This window comes from Cherax quadricarinatus, chromosome 29 (genome assembly GCF_038502225.1).
Source record: "Cherax quadricarinatus isolate ZL_2023a chromosome 29, ASM3850222v1, whole genome shotgun sequence".
In the NCBI taxonomy this organism is placed as follows: Eukaryota; Metazoa; Arthropoda; class Malacostraca; order Decapoda; family Parastacidae; genus Cherax; species Cherax quadricarinatus.
The window spans coordinates 34,339,625-34,367,355 of record NC_091320.1 but is presented as its reverse complement, the minus strand read 5'-3'; the positions used below and the strand labels follow the sequence as shown (position 1 = coordinate 34,367,355).

The 27,731-nt window shown below is 41.9% G+C and overlaps 1 protein-coding gene across 6 annotated transcripts in view; it reads right to left on the bottom strand.

Moving 5' to 3' along the window:
- Nucleotides 1–2,293: 2,293 nt before the first annotated feature.
- The window catches only part of LOC128690445 (uncharacterized), a 46,545-nt gene continuing 21,107 nt past the window's right edge, over nt 2,294–27,731 (bottom strand). For all 6 annotated transcript variants that reach the window (XM_070089708.1, XM_070089703.1, XM_070089706.1 and 3 more), the window contains exons 2-6: nt 18,466–19,202; nt 7,490–7,669; nt 5,685–5,786; nt 4,602–4,706; nt 2,294–3,964 (exon numbers count right to left, since the gene is read on the bottom strand). In XM_070089708.1, coding sequence (XP_069945809.1) covers nt 2,441–3,964; nt 4,602–4,706; nt 5,685–5,786; nt 7,490–7,669; nt 18,466–19,068 — 2,514 coding nt within the window. In that variant the 5' untranslated portion in view covers nt 19,069–19,202 and the 3' untranslated portion in view covers nt 2,294–2,440. The remainder of the gene's footprint in view (nt 3,965–4,601; nt 4,707–5,684; nt 5,787–7,489; nt 7,670–18,465; nt 19,203–27,731) is intronic.

Genomic DNA, 27,731 nt, shown 5'->3' with positions numbered 1-27,731 from the left:
TAGTAGTATATCACTGATGTCAGCTAGGACTGCATACCTTGTACATAGTAGTATATCACTGATGTCAGCTAGGACTGCATACCTTGTACATAGTAGTATATCACTGATGTCAGCTAGGACTGCCTACCTTGTACATAGTAGTATATCACTGATGTCAGCTAGGACTGCCTACCTTGTACATAGTAGTATATCACTGATGTCAGCTAGGACTGCCTACCTTGTACATAGTAGTATATCACTGATGTCAGCTAGGACTGCATACCTTGTACATAGTAGTATATCACTGATGTCAGCTAGGACTGCATACCTTGTACATAGTAGTATATCACTGATGTCAGCTAGGACTGCATACCTTGTACATAGTAGTATATCACTGATGTCAGCTAGGACTGCATACCTTGTACATAGTAGTATATCACTGATGTCAGCTAGGACTGCATACCTTGTACATAGTAGTATATCACTGATGTCAGCTAGGACTGCCTACCTTGTACATAGTAGTATATCACTGATGTCAGCTAGGACTGCATACCTTGTACATAGTAGTATATCACTGATGTCAGCTAGGACTGCCTACCTTGTACATAGTAGTATATCACTGATGTCAGCTAGGACTGCCTACCTTGTACATAGTAGTATATCACTGATGTCAGCTAGGACTGCATACCTTGTACATAGTAGTATATCACTGATGTCAGCTAGGACTGCCTACCTTGTACATAGTAGTATATCACTGATGTCAGCTAGGACTGCATACCTTGTACATAGTAGTATATCACTGATGTCAGCTAGGACTGCATACCTTGTACATAGTAGTATATCACTGATGTCAGCTAGGACTGCCTACCTTGTACATAGTAGTATATCACTGATGTCAGCTAGGACTGCCTACCTTGTACATAGTAGTATATCACTGATGTCAGCTAGGACTGCATACCTTGTACATAGTAGTATATCACTGATGTCAGCTAGGACTGCATACCTTGTACATAGTAGTATATCACTGATGTCAGCTAGGACTGCATACCTTGTACATAGTAGTATATCACTGATGTCAGCTAGGACTGCATACCTTGTACATAGTAGTATATCACTGATGTCAGCTAGGACTGCCTACCTTGTACATAGTAGTATATCACTGATGTCAGCTAGGACTGCCTACCTTGTACATAGTAGTATATCACTGATGTCAGCTAGGACTGCCTACCTTGTACATAGTAGTATATCACTGATGTCAGCTAGGACTGCATACCTTGTACATAGTAGTATATCACTGATGTCAGCTAGGACTGCCTACCTTGTACATAGTAATATATCACTGATGTCAGCTAGGACTGCCTACCTTGTACATGTACTTGTAGTAAATAAAGGAAGAAAAAATTTGAGGAAGGTAGGAGAGACTGGGAGATTTTTTTCATCCGAATGTTTATTTTTTTAAAATACTTTAAGATGTCACTCACTGGTTACCAAGGATAATAAACGACTATATAAATTATTTGATGACTAAGACAATGCGTCTAAAGACAGTAGGGTGTAGGGCAGTAGTGTCCCTAAGGGGTCTGCTAAGCCTACAGATCTACAGTAGTAGGCTTGTGACTGGTCGTATATGGAATCGAATGCAACACTTGACCACAAGTTAGAAAACAAAATAAAATGCTGACAATCATAATCATGCGCTTAGCTTGGATTTTAATATATATACTAATATACTGAAAGGTAATAAACAACTAGAACATGAATCCATTTACAATCTAAAATTTACGTCTCGAAAAAATATATATTTAGTATTCTTGGACATCCCTTGAAAATGACTAATATATCCACAAAATGAATACGAATGCAAAACTAAAATTCTTTCTCTAAACTGCGATACTTAAGAAATAATTCATGAGCAAAATTCAACATATTAAAATAATAAATTTCAATATGTAAAACAAACGAAAATCCGGCAATAATATGCTAGAATAAAATGAACTTACAAATGAATGGAAAATATTGGGAGCAACAGGTCACGTGGAAGGCCACAACGCACCCAGTGACTAGCTTTCTTCCTCCTACGATGGCTAACATCACCTTGGAGGCTCGGGATTCTTACAGAAACGATCATCAGAACTTCCAAGTAAAACAGAGCAATTATGATGTGTTTCTAATACCTGAAAAACACTTTATTTGCCCACTGGTACTTGACCCAAAATGGCAGGAAATCCCTGATTATGTACTAAGTCGATTATTATAATCCTCAACACATTTCTTACACCTTTCTATTGCTACTATTTTTATGCAAAACACCAGAGAAAAGTGAATTCCTTTATATACAGACTATACAGTACTATTAAATGTACAAGAACTATCTGTCAACCTTAACTGTTCGGTTATCATCATTTCCCCCAAATACTGTACACTCACGCATGCAAATATATTCATTCATTCTATTTTGTGATTACTCGAAGGACTTGTAGTTACTTCGTGCACCGCGCGAGGTGAAGTTAGAGTCGTCCTCGGGGGTGAAGGTAGGGTTGTGATAGTTAGTGTATGAAGACCTGGTAAATACGGGGATCTCGTCATCTTGTCGCCGCTTTTTCCGCCAGTAGAGAAACCCTAGAGTGATGAGGCCAAGGAGACACAGAACAAGGAAGAACTGGAAGATGCCCCAAGAAGTCTGCGACACTGGCATTTCATCAGACATTCCAGGAGATTTGCTGCTGATGTCTTCTGAAGGAGATGAGGAACTAGGTCTCAGTGTGGTGGGTTTGCGGGAGGTACCCCAGGGGTTTATGCTGTCTCCCAACATCGTGGAAGAGTGAGAGGTGCTCTTAGTGCTCTGAGAGTTCCAAGGGACTGTGGTGTTAACAAAGCTGTATCCTTCAGTTGTTGTTAAAGTCCTCGGCGGGATTACTTCAAGTATTCGAGGGTCTGTTGAGGGTGTAGTGATGTTTAAAGGGCTAAGGGTTGTAAAGTTCAGGGACAAATTTGGCTGTAAGGTTGGCTGGCTTGGTGGGAGGACAGTGGTAATGAGTGCCTCGGTAGTATTACTGGTGATATCCTCTGAGGTCGTTTCCAGCAGTTCCTCTTTATTTTTTCTTTCGCTAAGCAATTCTCTCGTTGTAGTAGAATGTAAAGATGATGTATCGTTAATTCCGACGCTCTTCTCACTATCTGTCGTAGGGCTTTGTTTTGTTTCTTTTAAGTGATTTAGTGAATCACTGTCTGACGCGTTAAAGCTAGTTTCCTTAGTCTCATCGCCAACCACTTCGCTGTCTGTAGCGTTATTTTCGCTATCTTGGCTATTATCTGTAGTGAAATTAAGAAATGATCTGCCGTTATGTTCGTCAAACAACACGCTAGCTTCTGTAATACTCTCAGCTACTGGATTCTCATCAGTCTCCTCAGGATCTTTGCTAGTGAAGTTATTGTGATCTTGGAGCAAGTCGTGTGTCGCTGACACATTAACTCCTGGATCAATGTTGCTCTCGTCTACCTTCTGTCCTTCTCTCGCTGTTGATGTAGCTTGTGAAATATCTGTAGCAATTTCCGTTACATTGATGTTAATGCCTGATAATTTTCCTTCAGTTAGTGGTAACGTTCCGTTAGTTATCTGTGCTGCTTCTTCCGTTTTCTGTAACACCTTATCAGTCAACTTAGGGATGTCTGTCGCATTTTCTGGGCCTGTTTCGGGATAAACTGTAGGGGCTCCCTTCTCGATAGATAAAGTGTCGTTTCCGCCACGTTCTATTTCACCCGTTGGTATGTTTCCTATGGAATCTACTGTTGTTTCTTCCCCGGCAGTAGTCGTCTTGGTGGTAACATTGAACTCTGGAATTGCGTCCTGGAGAAGAGCTTTGCCTTGAGGGTCGTACTGAGGGTCGTCCTGGCCTTGTCGTTCTTCCTGGCTGAAGCCACTAATGGTCACGTCGTCGAGAGCGATCTCGTTACCTTCTTTGTTGAGACGTCCCTCAAAAACGATCTGTTGGGAATAAAGTTTGTTAGTTCTGCCGTGTCTGCTGTTGCCGTCTCAGTGTTATTTAACACTTGGGGTCTATTAACCCAAAGTAACTCAGGAGTGTTATTAACCTAAGGTAACCCAGAAGTGTTAATAACACTAGGTAATCCAGGAGTGTTACTAACACCTGAGGTCTATTATTAACCCAAGGTAACTCGGGAGTGTTATTAACCCAAGATAACTCACGTGTATCATTATATTACCGGTATACAATACCGACAAGCTGATGAATAAGATACATGTGCAAGGCTTGCATGTCTTTAGTGTCGAAACGCTTTTCCTGAGCAACAGGCTTTTTCAGTCGAATACAGAGGCGGAATTTAATGTTGTATCCAGTTTAAATGTAGCCTCTGTATTTGACTAAAGAAACCTGTTGGGCAAACGATACGTATCGGCAATAAAGATATGTGAATCTTGCTCGTGTATGCTATTCATCTTAATTCAGGAAGATTATTAACCCAGCACAACCCAATAAAGACGAAACAGTATGGCTAATTTCCAAGTGGAAAAAATAACAATACAGGTGAAAGATTTGTTTTCACTGCTTAGCAAATCTACAAATTGATAATCTTTTGAGTCAGAAAAATGTGGCGAGACTCACGGTAAAGGGAGGAGGCTGAGAGAGGTGTAGTGTGCGTCCTGACCAAGAGCCTCTAGTCATCTCAGTGGCCAGCAGCTGCGGAGTATTTCCCAGCACCTGATACACCTGTAATGACCACGCAGGTAAACAACTGCACCTCTAATATTCAGTAATATGTACACCTGTACACACACACACACGCAATCTCTCTCTCTCTCTCTCTCTCTCTCTCTCTCTCTCTCTCTCTATATATATATATATATATATATATATATATATATATATATATATATATATATATATATATATATATATATATATATATATATATATATATATATATATATATATATATATATATATACTTGACGTGCTGTTGGAGTGTGAGCAAAGTAACATTTATGAAGGGATTCAGGGAAACCGGCAGGCCGGACTTGAGTCCTGGAGATGGGAAGTACAGTGCCTGCACTCTGAAGGAGGGGTGTGAATGCTGTAGTTTAAAAACTGTAGTGTAAAGCACCCTTCTGGCAAGACAGTGATGGAGTGAATGATGGTGAAAGTTTTTCTTTTTCGGGCCACCCTGCCTTGGTGGGAATCGGCCAGTGTGATAATATAAAAAATAATATATATATATTATATATTATATATATATTATATATTATATATTATATATATATTATATATTATATATTATATATATATATATTTATTATATATATATATGGAGGTACCACCTCTGGAACTGGACTGGGGACCCTTATCCTCAGAGAAAAGAATAAACTTACTTCAGGGAAAACTCGAGCGGTTTGACTATTTTCTTCTACCACCCCCTATATTCTGTATTCTATGTGGACTTTATTTAAAGACTAAATACAATGACAAAAATGCAATGGGGAATAGAGCAGCACAAATAACATCTCAGAGCCTACATCTCGAATACTTCGTCCAGCTCCCCGGGGGTGGGCTACGTGTCCAGAATGCTGCAGGCATTTCTGCTTTGGATCGCAACACTGAGTCTCTGAAAGAAGAAGCTGGCCGCTCTGTGCTCCTTAGTTTGTGTGATGAGCTTTTTACCTAGCTCTTTGAGGGCATTTGAGGGCCTACCTTGAGCTCTGGCACACCATAGAGAACATCTCCTTGGCTAAGGAAGAATCTGTAGTGCAGAGTCACATTGGCTAGTCCGGTCACTTCCCTCTGGACGTACACCTGAGGATCAAAACACACTATTATACACCTGCATGTCACACCTATTGTACACCTACAGATAATAAAATTACACAACTCTTCAGGTGAAATGAGATGTCACCTGACTTCCATTGTGCTGATCATAAAGAGTTTGATCAAGAGCCTGATCGATCAGGTCAGCAACTAGGAGGCCTAGTCTGGGACCATAACTTAAGGAAACGACCACAGGTAACCTACATGTAACTCACGTGAACTCTTTTCCCATGTGCTGTAAACAGTTTACCACTGAATTGGGTGTGAATTATCGAGTTGCAATAAAACAGTCCATAAGACCAATTAAGATTTCCTTCGACAACACAAGTCACGTAGCCATCACATTTAAACACCAGCTGGCAAATGTCTTAATCAATACTGCGGTTACAAATGCAACAGACACAAAACTAATGTTACTGCTCATCAGTACCTCAGGCAGGATTTTATTCTGAGGAGGCTTATAGCAGGATTTCAATCTAAGACGAAACTTGAAAATTATAAGATGCGTCCCCCCCAAAAAAAATAAATCATTGATGATTAAGATACAAGTTCAACAGTTGGGTAACTTTATTGTTGAAACGTCTCGCCTACACGGTAGGCTTCTTCAGTCAAATACAGAAGAAGCAGGTGTAGTGCCGCCTCTGTATTTGACTGGAGAAGCCTACTATGTAGGCGAAACGTTACAATAATAAACCCCTCAGGGAAGGTTCCTTGATGTTGGTGAGGGGCTCTTGATTTAGGGAATTGGATCTGTGCTCCAGTTCCCCGAATTAAGCCTGAATGCCTTCCACATTCCCCCCCCCCCAGGCGCTGTATAATCCTACGGGTTTAGCGCTTCCCCTTGATTACAATAATAATAATATAATAATAAAGGTACCCAACTGTTGCACATGCGTTTTAATCATCAACTTTTTTTTTTTTTTTTTTTTCGCCGGTATTCTCCCGGCCCGGGTCTTTTCCAAGTAGTGGTGACCCGGCCTTGGCTCCCTATCTGGGGAGTGTCTCGAGACTTAAGTCTCCCATGGGAGGAGGTACAAGTACCTCCTCATCTTTGGGACCAAGTGTCCCCAGGCCTAGCCACATTCCCCGCCCTCACGGGGCTCGTAGGGAGAAGCTAGGCCTCTGGTCTGCCATCTACCCCGCCTCAAAGGGGCTCGTGGGGATGGCAGTCTTATGAGCTGCAGATGGTAGCAAGCTCAGGCCTATCATCAACTTGACGGTATTTTATACCATTCTGAACCAAAATCATAAAAAAAAAAAATTCAGTATGTATGTGAAATTTATTAAATTCAAATGATTTTGTGGTCACTGGTCAGATACAGTGAAAATTAGACATCAATTAAAAAAATAAAAGTTTTTGAAAATTGATAATACTGACTCTATGAAATTATTTATTTATATATTTATCATATGTATTTATTTATATATTTATTCATAAAATTAAGCACATATATAACTCCTGGATATCTTTATTTCATCTATTCACCTACAATCTTTATTTCACGATGTTTCGAACCTAGTGGCTTTTCAATTCGACCTTGATATGCTAAGCGAAAACAATATTGAACTGAAAAAGTCACTGATGGGCGAAAAATCTTCAGATAAAGACACCCAGTTGTGGCACGTGTGTTTAACTATTCATCTTATCGGTATTGCGTATCATTACTGTAATGGTACCTTAGATACAGCACCTTTTTGAGGACCTCTTGAGTGACGACCACCAGGGCTGGTCCAGGCAGCACTGGGGCGGGGAGATCCGGGTGACCGGGGTCTGGTAGGTCCACCAGCGACCAATCACCGCCCTTGAAACTCCAGTGCACTGGGTCCTTTGACCAATCAGTAGTGTCAATATGCAGACCTGGCGGCAGTTGCTGCAAAGACATTGTTTTTATTGTGAGGGAAAGCATACAGCATGAAAAATGGATACACAAATAACCCGAACATAGAAGAGAGGAGCTTACGGCGACGTTTCGGTCCGACTTGGACCATTTACAAAGTCTTTGTAAATGGTCCAAGTCGGACCGAAACGTCGTGGTAAGCTCCTCTCTCCTATGTGCGGGTTATTTGTGTATTGTTCCAGTCACGGTATTGTACCTTTTGTTATTTAAGTGAAAGTTTTGACATAAACCTTAATAATTGATGCCAACGAAGTGGTTTAGAAAGACACGTAAGCAAACACTACAATATATTTATCAGAATATGTTTAGATCCTAGGACCTAAAAGTGAAAGTATTCACAGCACCGGCGCTAAATAAAACTCATCCTAATTTCCCACTGGGGTCTCTGAATATAAAAATGATGTTTGAGTACCTTACCCTTAAGCCTCAGAGGAGCCCTTGACCTGACCTAACCACAGAAGAGCCCTTGACCTGACCTAACTAACCACAGAAGAGCCCTTGACCTGACCTAACTAATCACAGAAGAGCCCTTGACCTGACCTAACTAATCACAGAAGAGCCTTTGACCTGACCTAACCACAGAAGAGCCCTTGACCTGACCTAACTAACCACAGAGGAGCCCTTGACCTGACCTAACTAACCATAGAAGAGCCCTTGACCTGACCTAACTAACCACAGAGGAGCCCTTGACCTCACCTAGCTAACCACAGAAGAGCCTCTGACATGACCTAACTAACCACAGAAGAGCCCTTGACCGGACCTAACTAACCACAGAAGAGCCCTTGACCTGACCTAACTAACCACAGAAGAGCCTCTGACCTGACCTAACTAACCACAGAAGAGCCTCTGACCTGACCTAACTAACCACAGAAGTGCCTTTGGCCTGAGCTAACTAACCACAGAAGAGCCTCTGACCTGACCTAACTAACCACAGAAGAGCCCTTGACCTGACCTAACTAACCACAGAAGAGCCCTTGGCCTGACCTAACTAACCACAGAAGAGCCTCTGACCTGACCTAACTAACCACAGAAGAGCCTTTGACCTGACCTAACTAACCACAGAAGAGTCTCTGACCTGACCTAACTAACCACAGAAGAGCCTCTGACCTGACCTAACTAACCACAGAAGAGCCCTTGACCTGACCTAACTAACCACAGAAGAGCCTCTGACCTGACCTAACCACAGAAGAGCCTCTGACCTGACCTAACTAACCACAGAAGAGCCTCTGACCTGACCTAACCACAGAAGAGCCTCTGACCTGACCTAACTAACCACAGAAGAGCCTCTGACCTGACCTAACCACAGAAGAGCCTCTGACCTGACCTAACTAACCACAGAAGAGCCTCTGACCTGACTTAACTAACCACAGAAGAGCCTCTGACCTGACCTAACTAACCACAGAAGAGCCTCTGACCTGACTTAACTAACCACAGAAGAGCCTCTGACCTGACTTAACTAACCACAGAAGAGCCATGACCTAACTTGACAAATGTAGCGAATTCCAGGAAAAATTTTGCATGCAAACACAATGGACAAAAAGTCATCAAAAGTTTGGGATCTCTCATCCTTCACCGACAAACAGTAAAAATGAAAATAAAGATAAACAGTAACAATAAAAAAGAAAAAAAATAACTGGAATGGTAACAAAATATTTACCTGTGTGTGTGTGTGTTTGTGTGTGTGTGTGTGTGTGTGTGTGTGTGTGTGTGTGTGTGTGTGTGTGTGTGTGTGTGTGTACTCACCTAATTGTGGTTGCAGGGGTCGAGACTCATCTCCTGTGTGTGTGTGTGTGTGTGTGTGTGTGTGTGTGTGTGTGTGTGTGTGTGTGTGTTAGTTACCATTTTGTCCTAGGCACATGTGTGTGTGTGTGTGTGTGTGTGTGTGTGTGTGTGTGTGTGTGTGTGTGTGTGTGTGTGTGTGTGTGTGTGTGTGTGCGTGTGTGTACGCTCGTGTGCATGTGTCTGTGTCTGTGCGTGTGCCCTCGTGTGGCCGATTTCCCTTAATTCTGGGGGCTGTAGGGCAATTTTCGGCGCGCGCTCAACCAAAAATCGAAAAATTATGGAAATTGAGCTATATATACCGAAAAATAGCTTAACTCTTTGGCAACACAATGGTACCAGAATGAATGTTCTACGACGTTTCTACAAGAAATTATAGTCATTTATATCAGGTATGGTGACGGCGATGTGGGTAGCGAGTCTGCTCACAGCCCATATATTTTTTGGAATTTTTTCCTTGTTTTTTTTATCTCTTTTTCTTGCATTATTCTTTCTATTTGGCATCATAAAACAGTAGGCGGAGCTTATCCGTAGACTTAGAGCCAACCAGGAACCATATGGGAACGCTCGGCAGTGTTCCCGCTCCAGAGAGTGCCAAGAGAAATCACTTCATTATTACGCTTATATCAGCTTATATATCAACTCTACGGCTTATTTATCTATCAGAATTGATCTAATATGATATAATAAACACTTTAAATAACATACAAACAAGTTATATACTCTAGACTGAATAAAATAATCCATAATATGGCGAGAGACCATCGGGAATATTTCGATATAAATGAGTGAATCCTCTTATGTCGTATTCTTTGGTCTCTGAGTAAGAGAAAACGGTGTTTTGAAGAGGATAACTGCACTAGAACATCAGTTTACAAACTCGATTTTCGCGAAAAAAAAAAAAAAAAAAAAATTCGGGACGGCGGGCCGGCCGGCGTTCTAGGCCAATATCTCGGAAGTAACTTATTCACCTAAATTCCATAATTCTTCCTTTATTACTTAATTAAATGGAATAATATTCACAGAAATTGTAAAAAAATGATTTCTCTATTTACTAAAGCTATTTTTTGGGAAATATTCCAATTATTTTGGGATTTATGTGGGAGTAAAGGGCAGATATTTTGCAACATTCCAAGAACTAACAAACTTTATTTTTTGTGAAATAAAGATAAGACATTTAGAGGACATTATAGCTTTAGAAAGTCGTATTAACATTGTTCTCTCGGCACCAAGTGTCCAAACAACCTTACGTCGTCCCATATAGGAATAAATTTGGGCACAAGGGCATTTTCAGTAAGTTAGTCCTTTTTCAGTCTTTTCTCAGTTGTTGTTTGACGTATATTTTTGATAAATATTTTTATCAAAGAGTGGTCTTGTGCACCAAAACTGGAAGAAATCGGACGGTAAACAAAAGAGCTACAATTTTTTGACCGACGGCCCCCTGAGGTTCTCCAATACAGTCTCCAACATCTTAGCCCTCCATGTTTCTGGTCCCCCATGTCAATTTCCATGTTTCTGGTCCCCCAGTCAATCTCTTTATGATTGAAATCCCCCATTATAAGCAATTTTGTCCTACCCATATGAGCCCTCCTGGCCTGTGAGGGAAAAGTTCAACAGATAGGAGTAGCCAGCGAATATATGGTGACGATAGTTTAATTGCCAGTCTGCTTGTTAAGGTCTAGCTCCCACTATCCGCCCCCCCCGTTTTTCCACCCGGAAAGGAGACGTGTGGGGCTCCTACCAAATGGATAATCACTTGAGTCACAGCTCCCAACACAACTCTAAGTAAAAGCCTCTGCTCCTATTTTAGTGGATATATTGGTTAAAAGCTTCACTTTTAACCAATTCTAAGACTTAGTTCATACTACCTTGATTTTCGTGTTTTGCTTTTAAATCCTCACCATTCTTTTAAGTGCCTTACACTTATCATGGAGAGTGATTTATCGAGCAGTGGTTAACTTTTGTCTCTTTTTAGCTTGGAATGTCAGCTTGGGTCATCTGGCAACTACAGAGACAATGTTGAAGGAGACGAACTTCACATGAGTTCTGGGACGTCACATTTTTATCTACATACCTGAGTGTAGCCAATCCCAGGCAACTAACCCTCATCTTGGAAGTGGTGAAAGACCTGCGTTCCTATCATCTTGATGGATTATTCAAGGCTAGAGACACTGACGAACTAGCCGTTGGGTTGTCACTCAACAGCTGTGACCCCCCCCCCCCCCCACATCCTCAGCAACGGCTACAATTTCTACAAGGCGCGGTGTCAACATCAACCAGACACCACAGTCTAACTGTACATATTAGCGTTGAATTCAAATATCATTTTTTATATTTCATTTTTTATTTCTCTTTCACGTAGGATAAAAGTTCATATTTAAATGTTTTATATTTTCAATTATAACAATAAAGTGTTTATATTTGTATGTTATTATTCTTTTTCTATTCATTAATTTTCCTAAGGAGGAGCCAGCCTTGGTAAGACCTACTTAAGATCCTACAGGGTTGAGTAAGCCTTCACATGGCCACTTTAGCTAGTGTATCCACCATTGCCCTATTGCGCACATCATAATCTTCTCTTGTTCTCCTGCTGTTAAGTGGTGGGGTATGCATCACTGCTATCATCACCTTTGGACCCCCAGTCTGAGATGTTCCTACAATGAAGTCGTCTGTTTCCCTTCTTTCCATTCCTCCCATCTCAAAACTCCACTGTATTTTTATGAGCAATGCTACTCCTCCCCCTCCTCTGTTCTCTCTGTCTTTCCTCATAATTTGATATCCAGGTGAAAAAATTGCATCTGTTATCATCCCTGTGAGTTTTGTCTCTGTTAGTGCTATGATGTTAGGTGATGCATCAATGATGCGTTCTTGCCACTCTTCTCCCTTATTTGTTATTCCATCTGCATTGGTGTACCATACCTTTAGCTTCCTTTCCATTACTGTATTTTGGGAGATGGAAGAGGAAGGTGCAGGCTGGGAGGGTGGGAGGCAGGGCACAATATTATGGGAGGCTGCTGTGATTGTGGAATTAGTGCTTAGGGGGGTGGTGGCTATGGAGTGAGGTTCGTTTCTGTTTACTGTGTTTGGATGATATGTGGTGACAGGGGTTGAGAGGTTTCTGTAAGCATTTGTGTTTGATGTTTCCCTCTCTGTCGTTGCCTGTCCTGTCTCTCTTTCCTTCCACTGGTTTTGTCTTGCTCTCACTTTCAGTTGTTCTCTTTCCTTTCGTGTTCTGTCTCGATTGAGGAACACTTTTTGATAATCTGGAGAGTCCGTTAACAGTGGTTTCTGTTGTAGTATCCTGTTCCGTACCACATCTGCCTTGAATGTCAATCTGATTGGTCGATTTTTTTTCCCTCGAATACCCCCTAAGTCTGTGAAAATTTTCTACCTGAGACATGTCCTTCTCTCCTGTTATTGCAATGATGTTCTTAACCTCTGTTTTCTCCCAATGCTTTCTTTCATCATAGGTTTGCCCTTCAGCCTCCTGAAGCGCATGAAATTATTGACCTCTCCCTCTCCTGTGTGTGTGTGTGTGTGTGTGACCCAACAATTAATATTTGCACCAATAACTCATCATTACAGCTGTGACCGGGTGTGGACGTGTGAATTGCTCATTACTCTATAATTTGTTCATGATTGTAGCTATGTATAAACATAAGCAAATTTACTTACTATGATTCATTACCTTTGTAACTCGTGAGTTCATTGCCTTTGTACCTAGTTCAGCTATCAAAACTTTGGGGCCCAGTTCCTGGACCCATTATGTACCTCTGTAATCTGTAAATACCTTTGTAACTTGTCATAATTGTGACCAGATCAACCTGGAGTTCATTACCTTTGTAACTTGCTCAGCTATTAAACTTTGGGGTCCAGTCCCTGGACCCATTATGTACCTGGAGTTTACCTGGAGAGAGTTCCGGGGGTCAACGCCCCCGCGGCCCGGTCTGTGACCAGGCCTCCTGGGGGATCAGAGCCTGATCAACCAGGCTGTTGCTGCTGGCTGCACGCAAACCAACGTACGAGCCACAGCCCAGCTGCTCAGGAACCGACTTTAGGTGCTTGTCCAGTGCCAGCTTGAAGACTGCCAGGGGTCTGTTGGTAATCCCCCTTATGTATGCTGGGAGGCAGTTGAACAGTCTCGGGCCCCTGACACTTATTGTATGGTCTCTTAACGTGCTAGTGACACCCCTGCTTTTCATTGGGAGGATGTTGCATCGTCTGCCAAGTCTTTTGCTTTCGTAGTGAGTGATTTTCGTGTGCAAGTTCGGTACTTGTCCCTCTAGGATTTTCCAGGTGTATATAATCATGTATCTCTCCCGCCTGCGTTCCAGGGGATACAGGTTTAGGAACCTCAAGCGCTCCCAGTAATTGAGGTGTTTTATCTCCGTCATGCGCGCTGTGAAGGTTCTCTGTACATTTTCTAGGTCAGCAATTTCACCTGCCTTGAAAGGTGCTGTTAGTGTGCAGCAATATTCCAGCCTAGATAGAACAAGTGACCTGAAGAGTGTCATCATGGGCTTGGCCTCCCTAGTTTTGAAGGTTCTTATTATCCACCCTGTCATTTTTCTAGCAGATGCGATTGATACAATGTTATGGTCCTTGAAGGTGAGATCCTCCGACATGATCACTCCCAGGTCTTTGACGTTGGTGTTTCGCTCAATTTTGTGGCCAGAATTTGTTTTGTACTCTGATGAAGATTTAATTTCCTCGTGTTTACCATATCTGAGTAATTGAAATTTCTCATCGTTGAACTTCATATTGTTTTCTGCAGCCCACTGAAAGATTTGGTTGATGTCCACCTGGAGCCTTGCAGTGTCTGCAATGGAAGACACTGTCATGCAGATTCGGGTGTCATCTGCAAAGGAAGGCACGGTGCTGTGGCTGACATCCTTGTCTATGTCGGATATGAGGATGAGGAACAAGATGGGAGCGAGTACTGTGCCTTGTGGAACAGAGTTTTTCACCGTAGCTCCCTCGGACTTTACTCTGTTGACGACTACTCTCTGTGTTCTGTTAGTGAGGAAATTATAGATCCATCGACCGACTTTTCCTGTTATTCCTTTAGCACGCATTTTGTGCGCTATTACGCCATGGTCACACTTGTCGAAGGCTTTTGCAAAGTTTGTATATATTACATCTGCATTCTTTTTGTCTTCTAGTGCATCTAGGACCTTGTCGTAGTGATCCAATAGTTGAGACAGACAGGAGCGACCTGTTCTAAACCCATGTTGCCCTGGGTTGTGTAACTGATGGGTTTCTAGATGGGTGGTGATCTTGCTTCTTAGGACCCTTTCAAAGATTTTTATATGGGATGTTAGTGCTATCGGTCTGTAGTTCTTTGCTGTTGCTTTACTGCCCCCTTTGTGGAGTGGGGCTATGTCTGTTGTTTTTAGTAACTGTGGGACGACCCCCGTGTCCATGCTCCCTCTCCATAGATGGAAAAGGCTCGTGATAGGGACTTCTTGCAGTTCTTGATGAACACGGAGTTCCATGAGTCTGGCCCTGGGGCAGAGTGCATGGGCATGTCATTTATCGCCTGTTCGAAGTCATTTGGCGTCAGGATAACATCGGATAGGCTTGTGTTAACCAAATTTTGTGGCTCTCTCATAAAAAATTCATTTTGATCTTCGACTCTCAGTCTGGTTAGCGGCTTGCTAACCAGACTGAGTCATATTGGGACTTGAGTAGCTCACTCATTTCCTTGCTGTCATCTGTGTAGGACCCATCTTGTTTAAGTAGGGGCCCAATACTGGACGTTGTTCTCGACTTTGATTTGGCATAGGAGAAGAAATACTTTGGGTTTCTTTCGATTTCATTTATGGCTTTTAGTTCTTCCCGCGATTCCTGACTCCTATAAGATTCCTTTAGCTTAAGTTCGATGCTTGCTATTTCTCTGACCAGTGTCTCCCTACGCATTTCAGATATATTGACCTCTTTTAGCAGCTCTGTTATTCTTTTCCGTCGCCTGTAAAGGGAGCGCCTGTCTCTTTCTATTTTACATCTACTCCTCCTTTTTCTTAGAGGAATAAGCCTTGTGCATACATCGAGTGCCACCAAGTTAATCTGTTCTAGGCATAAGTTGGGGTCTGTGTTGCTTAGTATATCTTCCCAGCTTATATCGGTTAGGACTTGGTTTACTTGGTCACACTTTGTTTTTTTTATTGAAGTTGAATTTGGTGAATGCTCCCTCGTGACTAATCTCATTATGTCGGTCTGGGGCTCCATGCATACATGTCTGAACCTCAATTATGTAGTGATCTGAGTATATTGTTTTTGATATGGTGACATTTCTTATCAGATCATCATTGTTAGTGAAGATGAGGTCTAGTGTATTCTCCAGTCTAGTAGGCTCTATTATTTGCTGGTTTAAATTGAATTTTGTGCAGAGATTTAAAAGCTCGTGTGAGTGTGAGTTTTCATCAGAGCTGCCTCCTGGTGTTATTACTGCAACAATATTACTGCAACAATTTGCAATATTCCTCCATTTTAGGTGCCTTAAGGTGAAATCCCCCAGGAGCAAGATGTTGGGTGCAGGAGCTGGAAGATTTTCCAGACAGTGGTCAATTTTTAACAGCTGTTCCTGGAATTGCTGGGATGTTGCATCCGGAGGCTTGTAGACTACCACAATGACTAGATTTTGGTTCTCGACCTTTACTGCTAAAACTTCCACTACATCATTTGAGGCATTAAGCAGTTCTGTGCAAACAAGTGACTCTGCAATGTACAGGCCAACCCCCCCCCCCCTTTTTGCCTGTTCACTCTGTCACATCTGTATAGGTTGTAACCTGGGATCCATATTTCGTTGTCCAAGTGATCCTTTATGTGGGTCTCAGTGAAAGCCGCGAACATTGCCTTTGCCTCTGCAAGCAGTCCACGAATGAAAGGTATTTTGTTGTTTGTTGCTGGCTTTAGACCCTGTATATTTGCAAAGAAGAATGTCATCGGACTGGTGGTATTGTTGGTACTGGGGGGGGATTTTTTTTCCGGCATTAGTATCTGTATCTGTTGGTTTGGAGTGGAGGCCATCGACTGTGGTTCCACTCCAGGAATGACTGGATTTGGTGTACGATTTCTGCCATTTCCTGCCAGTTTTTTTTCCTTCCTGGCACTAAAAAACCTCTCCCTCTTGAGTGGCTGTGGCTACCCAGGTTTTCCCATGGCCTGGATGTTTTGTATTTTTTTGTCCCCTTCAGATGGTGTGCCTGGCAATTTAAGTTATAGCACAGTCTTTCCTGTACTGAAGAGGTACACATTTCAGGGTGAAAAAGCTTACAGGAAGGGAGTTTGCATTTTCCTGTTGTCATATGGGCACGGCATTTTCTAGGGTGGTCATAGTTGCACGTCCCGTCTGTTTTTCCAGATTTCCCATGTCTGCAGATACCAAGTGTATAGTATGTGCACAGGCTTGGTTACCGTTTGCCTTGGGTTTCTGTGACTGTATTCCCTGTTGGTGCATGTTTACCTGTCTTATTCCTATCCTCCCTAGCACCAACAATGGAGCTCCCACCAGTTGTTATTGGTAATATATCCTCACTATTGCTAGTGGAGTCCTCTTGTTTGCTATTTCCTGTGGTATTTCTAGTTTGCAATATTGGTTTTATCCTATCTTTGACTACACTTGTTTCCCCACTACGGCTCCTGTCCCCTATGAGGTCATTTATATGTATTCCTTCCTCGCCCACAGGATGGGTATGGGGTGCGTAATAAACATATTAAACTATCTTCAGAATAAACTGAAAAAAAAAAACATCTGCTGCCAGTATGTCTCATGGTGACCACCAATACCACACTCAAGGTTATTTAAGATAAGATACGATTTCGTTCGGATTTTTAACCCAGGAGGGTTAGCCACCCAGAATAACCCAAGAAAGTCAGTACGTCATCGAGGACTGTCTAACTTATTTCCATTGGGGTCCTCAATCTTGTCCCCCAGGATGCCACCCACACCAGTCGACTAACACCCGGGTACCTATTTGCTGCTAGGTGAACATGACAACAACAGCTGTAAAGAAACGTGTCGAAATGTTTCCACCCGCCGGGAATCGAACCCGGGCCCTTCGTGTATGAAGCGGGAGCTTTAGCCACCAGGCATTTTGTAAACACAAACTAACAAGCCATCTCAAACACTAAACACAAATTGGACACATCACTTATATTTATTACACTCAAACCGAATTTAATATATATTAACATCCTGCCGCCTACGTTCCCGTTTAACCTTTCCAGTGTCATAAATAACAAAAAGGCACAATACCGTGACTGGAACGATACACAAATAACCCGCACATAAAAGAGAGAAGCTTACGACGACGTTTCGGTCCGACTTGGACCATTTACAAAGTCACATAGTGTGACTTTGTAAATGGTCGAAGTCGGACCGAAACGTCGTCGTAAGCTTCTCTCTCTTTTATGTGCGGGTTATTTGTGTATGTTTCCAGTGTCATGATCAGAATTAATTAACTAGGCACCTGTGTCTGACTGTTTACGAGTTTTGCAGTTTGAAACTAGGTAAGACTAGGAGATGGTCTTCACTACACTATTAGTTCTGGAAAATATACCCTGACTTTTCTCACTGTAAATAAAGCATTACCACTTTTTTTTTCCTTGCCTGTGTGACCTAATTCATATCTGCGTAAATAACTCATTATGATTTTGACCAGTTATAAACACGTAAATAGTTCATTACCACTTGTTCAGCTATCAAAACTTTGGGGTCCAGTCCCTGGACCCATTAAGTACCACTGTAATCTTTTGACTGCCGTCCACGGGATGGGTATGGAGTGAATAATAAACATATTAAATTAAACTGTTCATTATCTGGCTATAAGAATATTGTAAATAAAAAAAAAGTAATTATTGGCCTCTCGACAGCAGGTATTAAACAAGATTATAATTTAGCTACAAACTATTACAGAGAAAGATGTTCTAAAAAAGAGTAGATACAGCAGTGTGGTATTATTTGCCCTTAAACCTTGACCTTCACTGACCTTGTTCATGTGGAGTTCATCCACGGGGTCAGGGGAGAACACACCTCGGCTGCTTGACCTGGTTTGTTCTTGACCCTCCGTCAAGCTTCCTGTGTTGTTGATGACGGCGCCACCAGTGTCCTGGTCTGGCCGCTGGGCCTCAGCCTGAGCGGCAATCCTTGTGGCCTGACCTTGCCTTTGTTGCTCTGCTTCAATGGATATACCTGTTGGTCCATTGACATACCTCGTGTCATGCTCTTGAATGCGTTGCTCTTCTTCAACAGATATTCCTGTTGGTCCGTTAATAAACCGTGTGTCCTGGTGAGGCCAGCGTTGTTCTACTTCGACGGATGTGCCTGTCGGTCCGTTGATGAATCTAGCAACCCCGTCTAAGCCCTGTTGCTCGGCTTCAACAGGTATGTCCGGTGGGCCGTTAAGGAACCTTAAGACTTCGCTAGGTGCTGAAGGCTCCAGCTGAGGCACCACCACCGCTTGGGTGCCACCCAGCTCCCTCAACTCTGGCACTCCGTCCAAGACTGGAATAATGTCTTGCGACCTCGCTCGGTGGCCCAATCCCAGACACAACACTAACGCAAAAACCCACATTTTACGAATGGAATTCATAGTATTTAATTGTTTATATTAATAATTACTAACAAATATACTGAGGCAGAAAAACTTACAAACGCAGATTTTTAAATGTCATTAACTTTTGCTAATCAAATCACATTTTCAAGTAGCGTTTCCAATACGAAATTCTGTAAGGGAAATGCATGATTATTTGTCATGAGAAAATAATGTACTGGGTGACATGAGAACTAATAATTATGGAAAGTTTTGATGTCATTTCCTATCAAAGGTCGATATCCACAACAGGTCAGTTGAAGGCTCTTGATCAGAGACACTGAAGATATCCGCCCTTCCAAGGATCAAACCTCAGTGCCTCCCATTCCCCAGGTACTGTAGAACCTCCATGCATTTACCATTTATCTTTCGAATATAATAATAATAAAGAAAACAAATGCCTCTTGTTAAGGAGTTAAATTCCAGCTGCCGGTCTTGTTACTAACCCAGTTGTGGTATTGAGGACAGTGTGCATGGAATACTCACTCTTTCGCGGTGGTTAGCGAAACAGATGGTCAAAGAGAACGGGGTCAAACAATGCACTGGTCAATAAGTAAATCCTACTATTAGGAAAGAAAAATATTCGTAAAGACAAACTGAACGATTTCTGCTGATTTCTCAGTTCATTTGTCAAAATAATGAGAACGCATCATCAATGTAAGGTTAGCCTTACCGTTGGTAACTGGCTATCACTGTACAACGGGGAACCTATTGTGAACCAACAGTTGAGTGACATCTGTTTGATACATGTTTAATTTCTAGTGAAAGTCCTGGACAGTGTGAACACCTGCAGCTGCTATGGTGAACACGTCCCAATGATAGCTGATGTAACACGTCCCTATGATAGCTGATGTAACACGTCCCTATGATAGCTGATGTAACACGTCCCTATGATAGCTGATGTAACACGTCCCTGTGATAGCTGATGTAACACGTCCCTATGATAGCTGATGTAACACGTCCCTATGATAGCTGATGTAACACGTCCCTGTGATAGCTGATGTAACACGTCCCTATGATAGCTGATGTAACACGTCCCTGTGATAGCTGATGTAACACGTCCCTGTGATAGCTGATGTAACACGTCCCTATGATAGCTGATGTAACACGTCCCTATGATAGCTGATGTAACACGTCCCTATGATAGCTGATGTAACACGTCCCTATGATAGCTGATGTAACACGTCCCTATGATAGCTGATGTAACACGTCCCTATGATAGCTGATGTAACACGTCCCTATGATAGCTGATGTAACACGTCCCTATGATAGCTGATGTAACACGTCCCTATGATAGCTGATGTAACACGTCCCTATGATAGCTGATGTAACACGTCCCTATGACAGCTGATGTAACACGTCCCTATGATAGCTGATGTAACACGTCCCTGTGATAGCTGATGTAACACGTCCCTATGATAGCCGATGTAACACGTCCCTATGATAGCTGATGTAACACGTCCCTATGATAGCCGATGTAACACGTCCCTATGATAGCTGATGTAACACGTCCCTATGATAGCTGATGTAACACGTCCCTATGATAGCTGATGTAACACGTCCCTATGATAGCCGATGTAACACATCCCTATGACAGCTGATGTAACACGTCCCTATGATAGCTGATGTAACACGTCCCTATGATAGCTGATGTAACACGTCCCTATGATAGCTGATGTAACACGTCCCTATGATAGCTGATGTAACACGTCCCTATGATAGCTGATGTAACACGTCCCTATGATAGCTGATGTAACACGTCCCTATGATAGCTGATGTAACACGTCCCTATGATAGCTGATGTAACACGTCCCTATGATAGCTGATGTAACACGTCCCTATGACAGCTGATGTAACACGTCCCTATGATAGCTGATGTAACACGTCCCTATGATAGCTGATGTAACACGTCCCTATGATAGCTGATGTAACACGTCCCTATGATAGCTGATGTAACACGTCCCTATGATAGCTGATGTAACACGTCCCTGTGATAGCTGATGTAACACGTCCCTATGACAGCTGATGTAACACGTCCCTATGACAGCTGATGTAACACGTCCCTATGATAGCTGATGTAACACGTCCCTATGATAGCTGATGTAACACGTCCCTATGATAGCTGATGTAACACGTCCCTATGACAGCTGATGTAACACGTCCCTACGACAGCTGATGTAACACGTCCCTATGATAGCTGATGTAACACGTCCCTATGACAGCTGATGTAACACGTCCCTACGACAGCTGATGTAACACGTCCCTACGACAGCTGATGTAACACGTCCCTATGATAGCTGATGTAACACGTCCCTATGATAGCCGATGTAACACGTCCCTATGATAGCTGATGTAACACGTCCCTATGATAGCCGATGTAACACGTCCCTATGATAGCTGATGTAACACGTCCCTATGATAGCTGATGTAACACGTCCCTATGATAGCTGATGTAACACGTCCCTATGATAGCCAATGTAACACATCCCTATGACAGCTGATGTAACACGTCCCTATGATAGCTGATGTAACACGTCCCTATGATAGCTGATGTAACACGTCCCTATGATAGCTGATGTAACACGTCCCTATGATAGCCGATGTAACACGTCCCTATGATAGCTGATGTAACACGTCCCTATGACAGCTGATGTAACACGTCCCTATGACAGCTGATGTAACACGTCCCTATGACAGCTGATGTAACACGTCCCTGTAATACGGTACATTATCGTACTGAAGGAAGGCAATTATTAACGCCGGAAGGGCACGAATCGCCGGATGCTTCTGCCACTGAAAGACAATAATAATAATGTTTCTTGTCAAGTGTGTCGTCGTTTCCATGCCCAGTGTGTAATTATATGTTTACCTCTACCCTGTGTGCATACACACAGTGATTCTCAACCAGGGGTAAATTTACCCCTTTTGGGTAAAAAAATTGCGTGGCAAGGGGTAAATATTTTTGTGCCAAACCTGGATTTCTTTTTTCCTGACCTTTTTTTTCTGTCCCTTTACGATGGCGATAATTTTTTTGTATGGAAGGGGTAAATGGAGAGATACATCAAGCCGAGGGGGTTGATGATGGAGGAAAAGTTGAGAATCCCTGGCATATAGGGACAGAGATGTGCTCGCGGTAACTTTAAAAACAATTCTTGTATTCTGTCGGCTCCATTTTTCAGTAGTTTACATCTGTGACCTCTTTTTCCTGCTTCAGGTACTCTGAAAATATTCTTTATTTATTCTTATATGTCTTATTGTGATCTTACACATGATAATCATGTCTAGTCTGGCTAGGATTACTCTATCATCACCTATCCAAACATAGACCCGTCTTGGCTACACTTGTCTAAACAAGCATCCGTCTTGGCTACACTTGTCTAAACAAGCACCCGTCTTGGCTACACTTGTGTAAACAAGCACCCGTCTTGGCTACACTTGTCTAAACAAGCACCCGTCTTGGCTACACTTGTGTAAACAAGCACCCGTCTTGGCTACACTTGTCTAAACAAGCACCCGTCTTGGCTACACTTGTGTAAACAAGGACCAGTCTTGGCTACACTTTTCTAAACAAGGAGCCGTCTTGGCAACGCTTCACACCTGGTTACCGACCGAATTATCCTCTCAGCAGAAACTAGTCTGTGTCAAGGACAATACACATCGAGATGTGTATGCCTCTCAGTATACACATGCTATTAGCTTATTTAAATCCCAATTTTAGGGATTAAAGTATTCTTGATTGGTGGTGAACAAGCGACTAATATCTAATTAACTAGAAACATTAAGATAAACTGCTAGAAACTAGAAATGTTGATATTAATCGAATTTATATATTTGCATCCTAGTTCTAGTTCCCAGAACTAAGGATATACACCGATACGAAAGATGTATTTAGGTACGTAAATATCCAGGGCTTTCTTAAATAATTACTTTAAGAACTAAAATAATCTTGATGTTAGTGTAAAAGAGATGTCGATAATTTGTAAATTATTATTGTTTTAGAGGTAGATTATTATTATTATTATTATTACTATCATTATTATTATTATTATTATTATTATTATTATTATTATTATTATTATTATTATTATTATTATTATTATTATTATTATTATTAATCATTATTATTATTATTATTACTATCATTATTATTATTATTATTATTATTATTATTATTATTATTATTATTATTATTATTATTATGTTAGGTTAGGTTAAGTTTGGAAAGGTAGCTCCTGTTCCTTGGATCAAGAGCCCTTCATCAACCTCAAGACATCCGTACTCCCGAAGTAAGAGGAATAAATTAAGGGCAAAGATTCCTAAACCCGTGTGGGCGGTTGTGGAGGCTTGACCTACCGTGGGCTTTGTCGCCGCCCAGTTTATGACCAGTTATGCTGAATATAAACTAACAGGCATACACCTCTTGGTGTATATACACGCCGAAATATATACAGTTTTCGATGCGTATAGGCTGACCGAAATACAATTCTCAGTGTATATACATTATTAGACATACAACTCTCGGTGTATATACACTGACAAACATACAACTCTCGGTGTATATACAATTACAAACATACAACTCTCGGTGTATATACACTGACAAATATACAACTCTCGGTGTATATACGCTGACTACCATAGAACTCTCGGTGTATATACACTGACAACCATACAACTCTCGGTGTATATACAATTACAGACATACAACTCTCGGTGTATATACACTGACAAACATACAACTCTCGGTGTATATACACTGACAAACATACAACTTTCGGTGTACATACACTGACAACCATACAACTCCCGGTGTATATCTGGCCAATCTGGCAATCTGGAGAGAGTTCCGGGGGTCAACGCCCCCGCGGCCCGGTCTGTGACCAGGCCTCCTGGTGGATCAGAGCCTGATCAGCTAGGCTGTTACTGCTGGATGCACGCAATCCAACGTACGAGCCACAACCCGGCTGGTCAGGTACCGACTTTAGGTGTTTGTCCAGTGCCTGCTTGAGGACAGCCAGGGGTCTATTGGTAATCCCCCTTGTGTATGCTGGGAGGCAGTTGAACAGTCTCGGGCCCCTGACACTTATTGGATTGTCTCTTAACGTGCTAGTGACACCCCTGCTTTTCATTGGGGGGATGTTGCATCGTCTGCCGAGTCTTTTGCTTTCGTTGTGAGTGATTTTCGTGTGCAAGTTCGGTACTAGTCCCTCTCGGTGTATATACACTGACAAACATACAGCTCTCGGTGTATATACACTGACAAACATACAACTCCGGGTGTATATACACTGACAACCATACAACTCTCGGTGTATATACACTGACAAACATACAACTCTCGGTGTATATACACTGACAAACATACAACTCCCGGTGTATATACACTGACAACCATACAACTCTCGGTGTATATACACTGGCAAACATACAACTCTCGGTGTATATACACTGACAAACATACAGCTCTCGGTGTATATACACTGACAAACATACAACTCTCTGTGTATATACACTGACAAACATACAACTCCCAGTGTATAATCACTGACAAACAAATCCCGGTGTATATACACTGGCAAACATACAACTCCCAGTGTATATACGCTGACAAACAAGTCCCGGTGTATATACACTAACAAACATACAACTCTCGGTGTATACACACTGACAAATATACAACTCTCGGTGTATATACACTGACAAACATACAACTCCCGGTGTATATACACTGACAACCATACAACTCTCGGTGTATATACACTGACAAACATACAACTCTCGGTGTATATACACTGACAAACATACAACTCCCGGTGTATATACACTGACAACCATACAACTCTCGGTGTATATACAATGACAAACATACAACTCTCGGTGTATATACACTGACAAACATACAACTCTCGGTGTATATACACTGACAAACATACAACTCTCGGTGTATATACACTGACAAACAAGTCCCGGTGTATATACACTGACAAACAAGTCCCGGTGTATATACACTGACAAACAAGTCCCGGTGTATATACACTGACAAACAAGTCCCGGTGTATATACACTGACAAACATACAACTCTCGGTGTATATTAACCATGATAACTTCCGAAAATTTTCCGTATCATTTAGAAATTTTTGAACTGATTCCACGAAAACATCTGGAAAATAGAATTAGAGCTGAATGCAGCGTAATTGGCCAATCCCCATTATGCACTGACCTAAATTGGAAGTCCAGTAATACATAATTACCACAATAACCACACATAATTATGTAATTATTACTTTGAGGGGATAAAATATTTAAAAAAATCTTTATCACTGGCATATTTTTACTGTTTTCCCTATGGTTCCAGATTTATGGGAGACACTGTACCACCATGAATGTGGTGGTTAATAATCGGCACCATAACTTGTCATGGTAATAGCCTACAAGTATTATTTTTTAACTTCTACTGACTCGAGAATAGTTGAGATAGGTTAGTTCAATGGGCTGCAACAGGGAGGTCTTGCCACGGGCCTAGTCCCTAGCCGGGCCTGGCTTCGAGCCGGACCTGGCTTCGAGCCGGGCCTGGCTTCGAGCCGGGCCTGGCTTCGAGCCGGACCTGGCTTCGAGCCGGACCTGGCAACGAGCCGTTCTTGGCTTTATGCCCAACCTGGCCTCGGGAGGAGGAAAACTCCCGGAACAGGTCACAGGTAAACGATCATTAAATCTACGTGTCACCCATTCACCACAAATCAAGAAAGCTTTAATCTCCATGATAACGATTAAGGCCACAATATCCATATAAATAACAGAACTGATGCTATATTGTGTAGAAATACGTATATTATTGTAATTATCAATCGATAACTACGATAATATTACTACATAAGAGAATTTTTCGGGCCACGTCAACAATGACTCGTGACAGCGCCTTAGGCTCACAACTGAGGGATCCGAGTTCGATCCTGGGACGAATGGAACCGTCGGGTATGTTTCCTTACACCTGTTACCTCTGTCTACCTATAAGTGAGTAGGTACTTGGGTGTCAGCCGACTGTTGTGGGCATGATATAATAATAATAATGACAACAATAACATCCACTAAAATTCAGAGACACTCAAAAAAACTTGCTTGACCTTTATTTTAATTGCCAGACGGCATCTTTCGATGCTCTGACCTTTATACCGAACTACCAACATGTCTAAATACTTTTGTCTTTCATTTTAGGAATCAACAAACTACTGCACTTCTCAAGAGATATTGAGAAGGTAGAGAGACAAGATAATTAATAAGGTGCAGGATGAAGCTAGGATGGTATCTAGAAAGTGTAGAATCCACAGGTGTAAAGGTAGCAAGAAATTGAAGAAATGTGTAGACGAAAGATATTATCGTAAGGAAAACTTTACAAGGGTGAATGATAGACTACCGACGTCCAGATGAATCCTACCGAGTCATCTGGACACCAGGGTACTTCCTATTTGTTATCAACCAGTCTACATAGGATGTGGGTAGCCTAAAACTTGAGCGCCCCGGGTCCTGATAAGACAAATGTTACACAAATGTCTCATTTATCAACTTGTCCGTGTTGCAAACCATTTATTCACACCCTGAGTCCTCTTCTTTCTTCACCAGGGAGACCTAAACAACGCAGATTGTCAAGTTATTGTCATTTTCTAAAGACTATGACGACTTTTGCCTTACAAGTCTTTTTTGTCTCCTTTTTCTTAGGTATAGGTATAATGTTTGTCAAGAAACAGGACAAGTGTTTCCTGACGCGGGTCTTAGTCATATGATGACTAAATCCCGTGTCTTAGTCATCAAATGGTCATCTGACCGAAGACTTCCGCTGGTTACCGGTCCGCCTCTTGAAAAATCATGATTATGGTACAGAATCCCCTCCTCCTTCCTACTCTTGTGGGTTATAGAGCAACTGACACCTTGCACTATACCTAGTAGTCAAGAATTTCCCGTCACTGGTGGTGTACGGACCACTTCCATCCAGACACAACACGACTGTTCTCGTCACATCTGACATACATACCACTTGCTGAACCCTGGGCTTTAAAGGTTATAGCACGACTGACCTGATCGGACGCTATATTTCCATCTCTGAATAATAATTCCTATTTACCAGCGCTGTATGATCTTTGTGGTTCTAGCGCTTAGTTTTGATTATAATAATAATAATTCCTATTTATGAATTAGTGGAAATTAGTTTATTGGGTGGCCTGTCGACTGAAAGAGGGGTTATTAAGGCTGAATATACCTGTACACTACCAGTCAAGGATATTTTAATCCCTAAAATAGGGACTAAAGTCACTTCTCATTTTAAGTAACTTTGCCACCAAATGTGAAATATATGTAATAGGTGGATGGTGTGCTGATACAGTGTAATTGACAGAGCTGTTCAACACTTGCTCAAATATTTACGGACTGGAGCGCAATGCGAGGCTATGGAGTGATTTTTTTTTTTTTAGTGTGTGAGGAAAAAATATGGAAATTTCTGGATGAAGGACATGAAACATAAACAGTCTTTATTACGACGACGTTTCACCCGAGGAAGAAACTTCATAAAGCTGAAAGGATATAAACTATTTTTACAGGATTTCCCAGCGTGAAGACACGAATGCCGCCTAATGCGACCCTTTACTAACATCATTTCGCCCACACAGTGGGT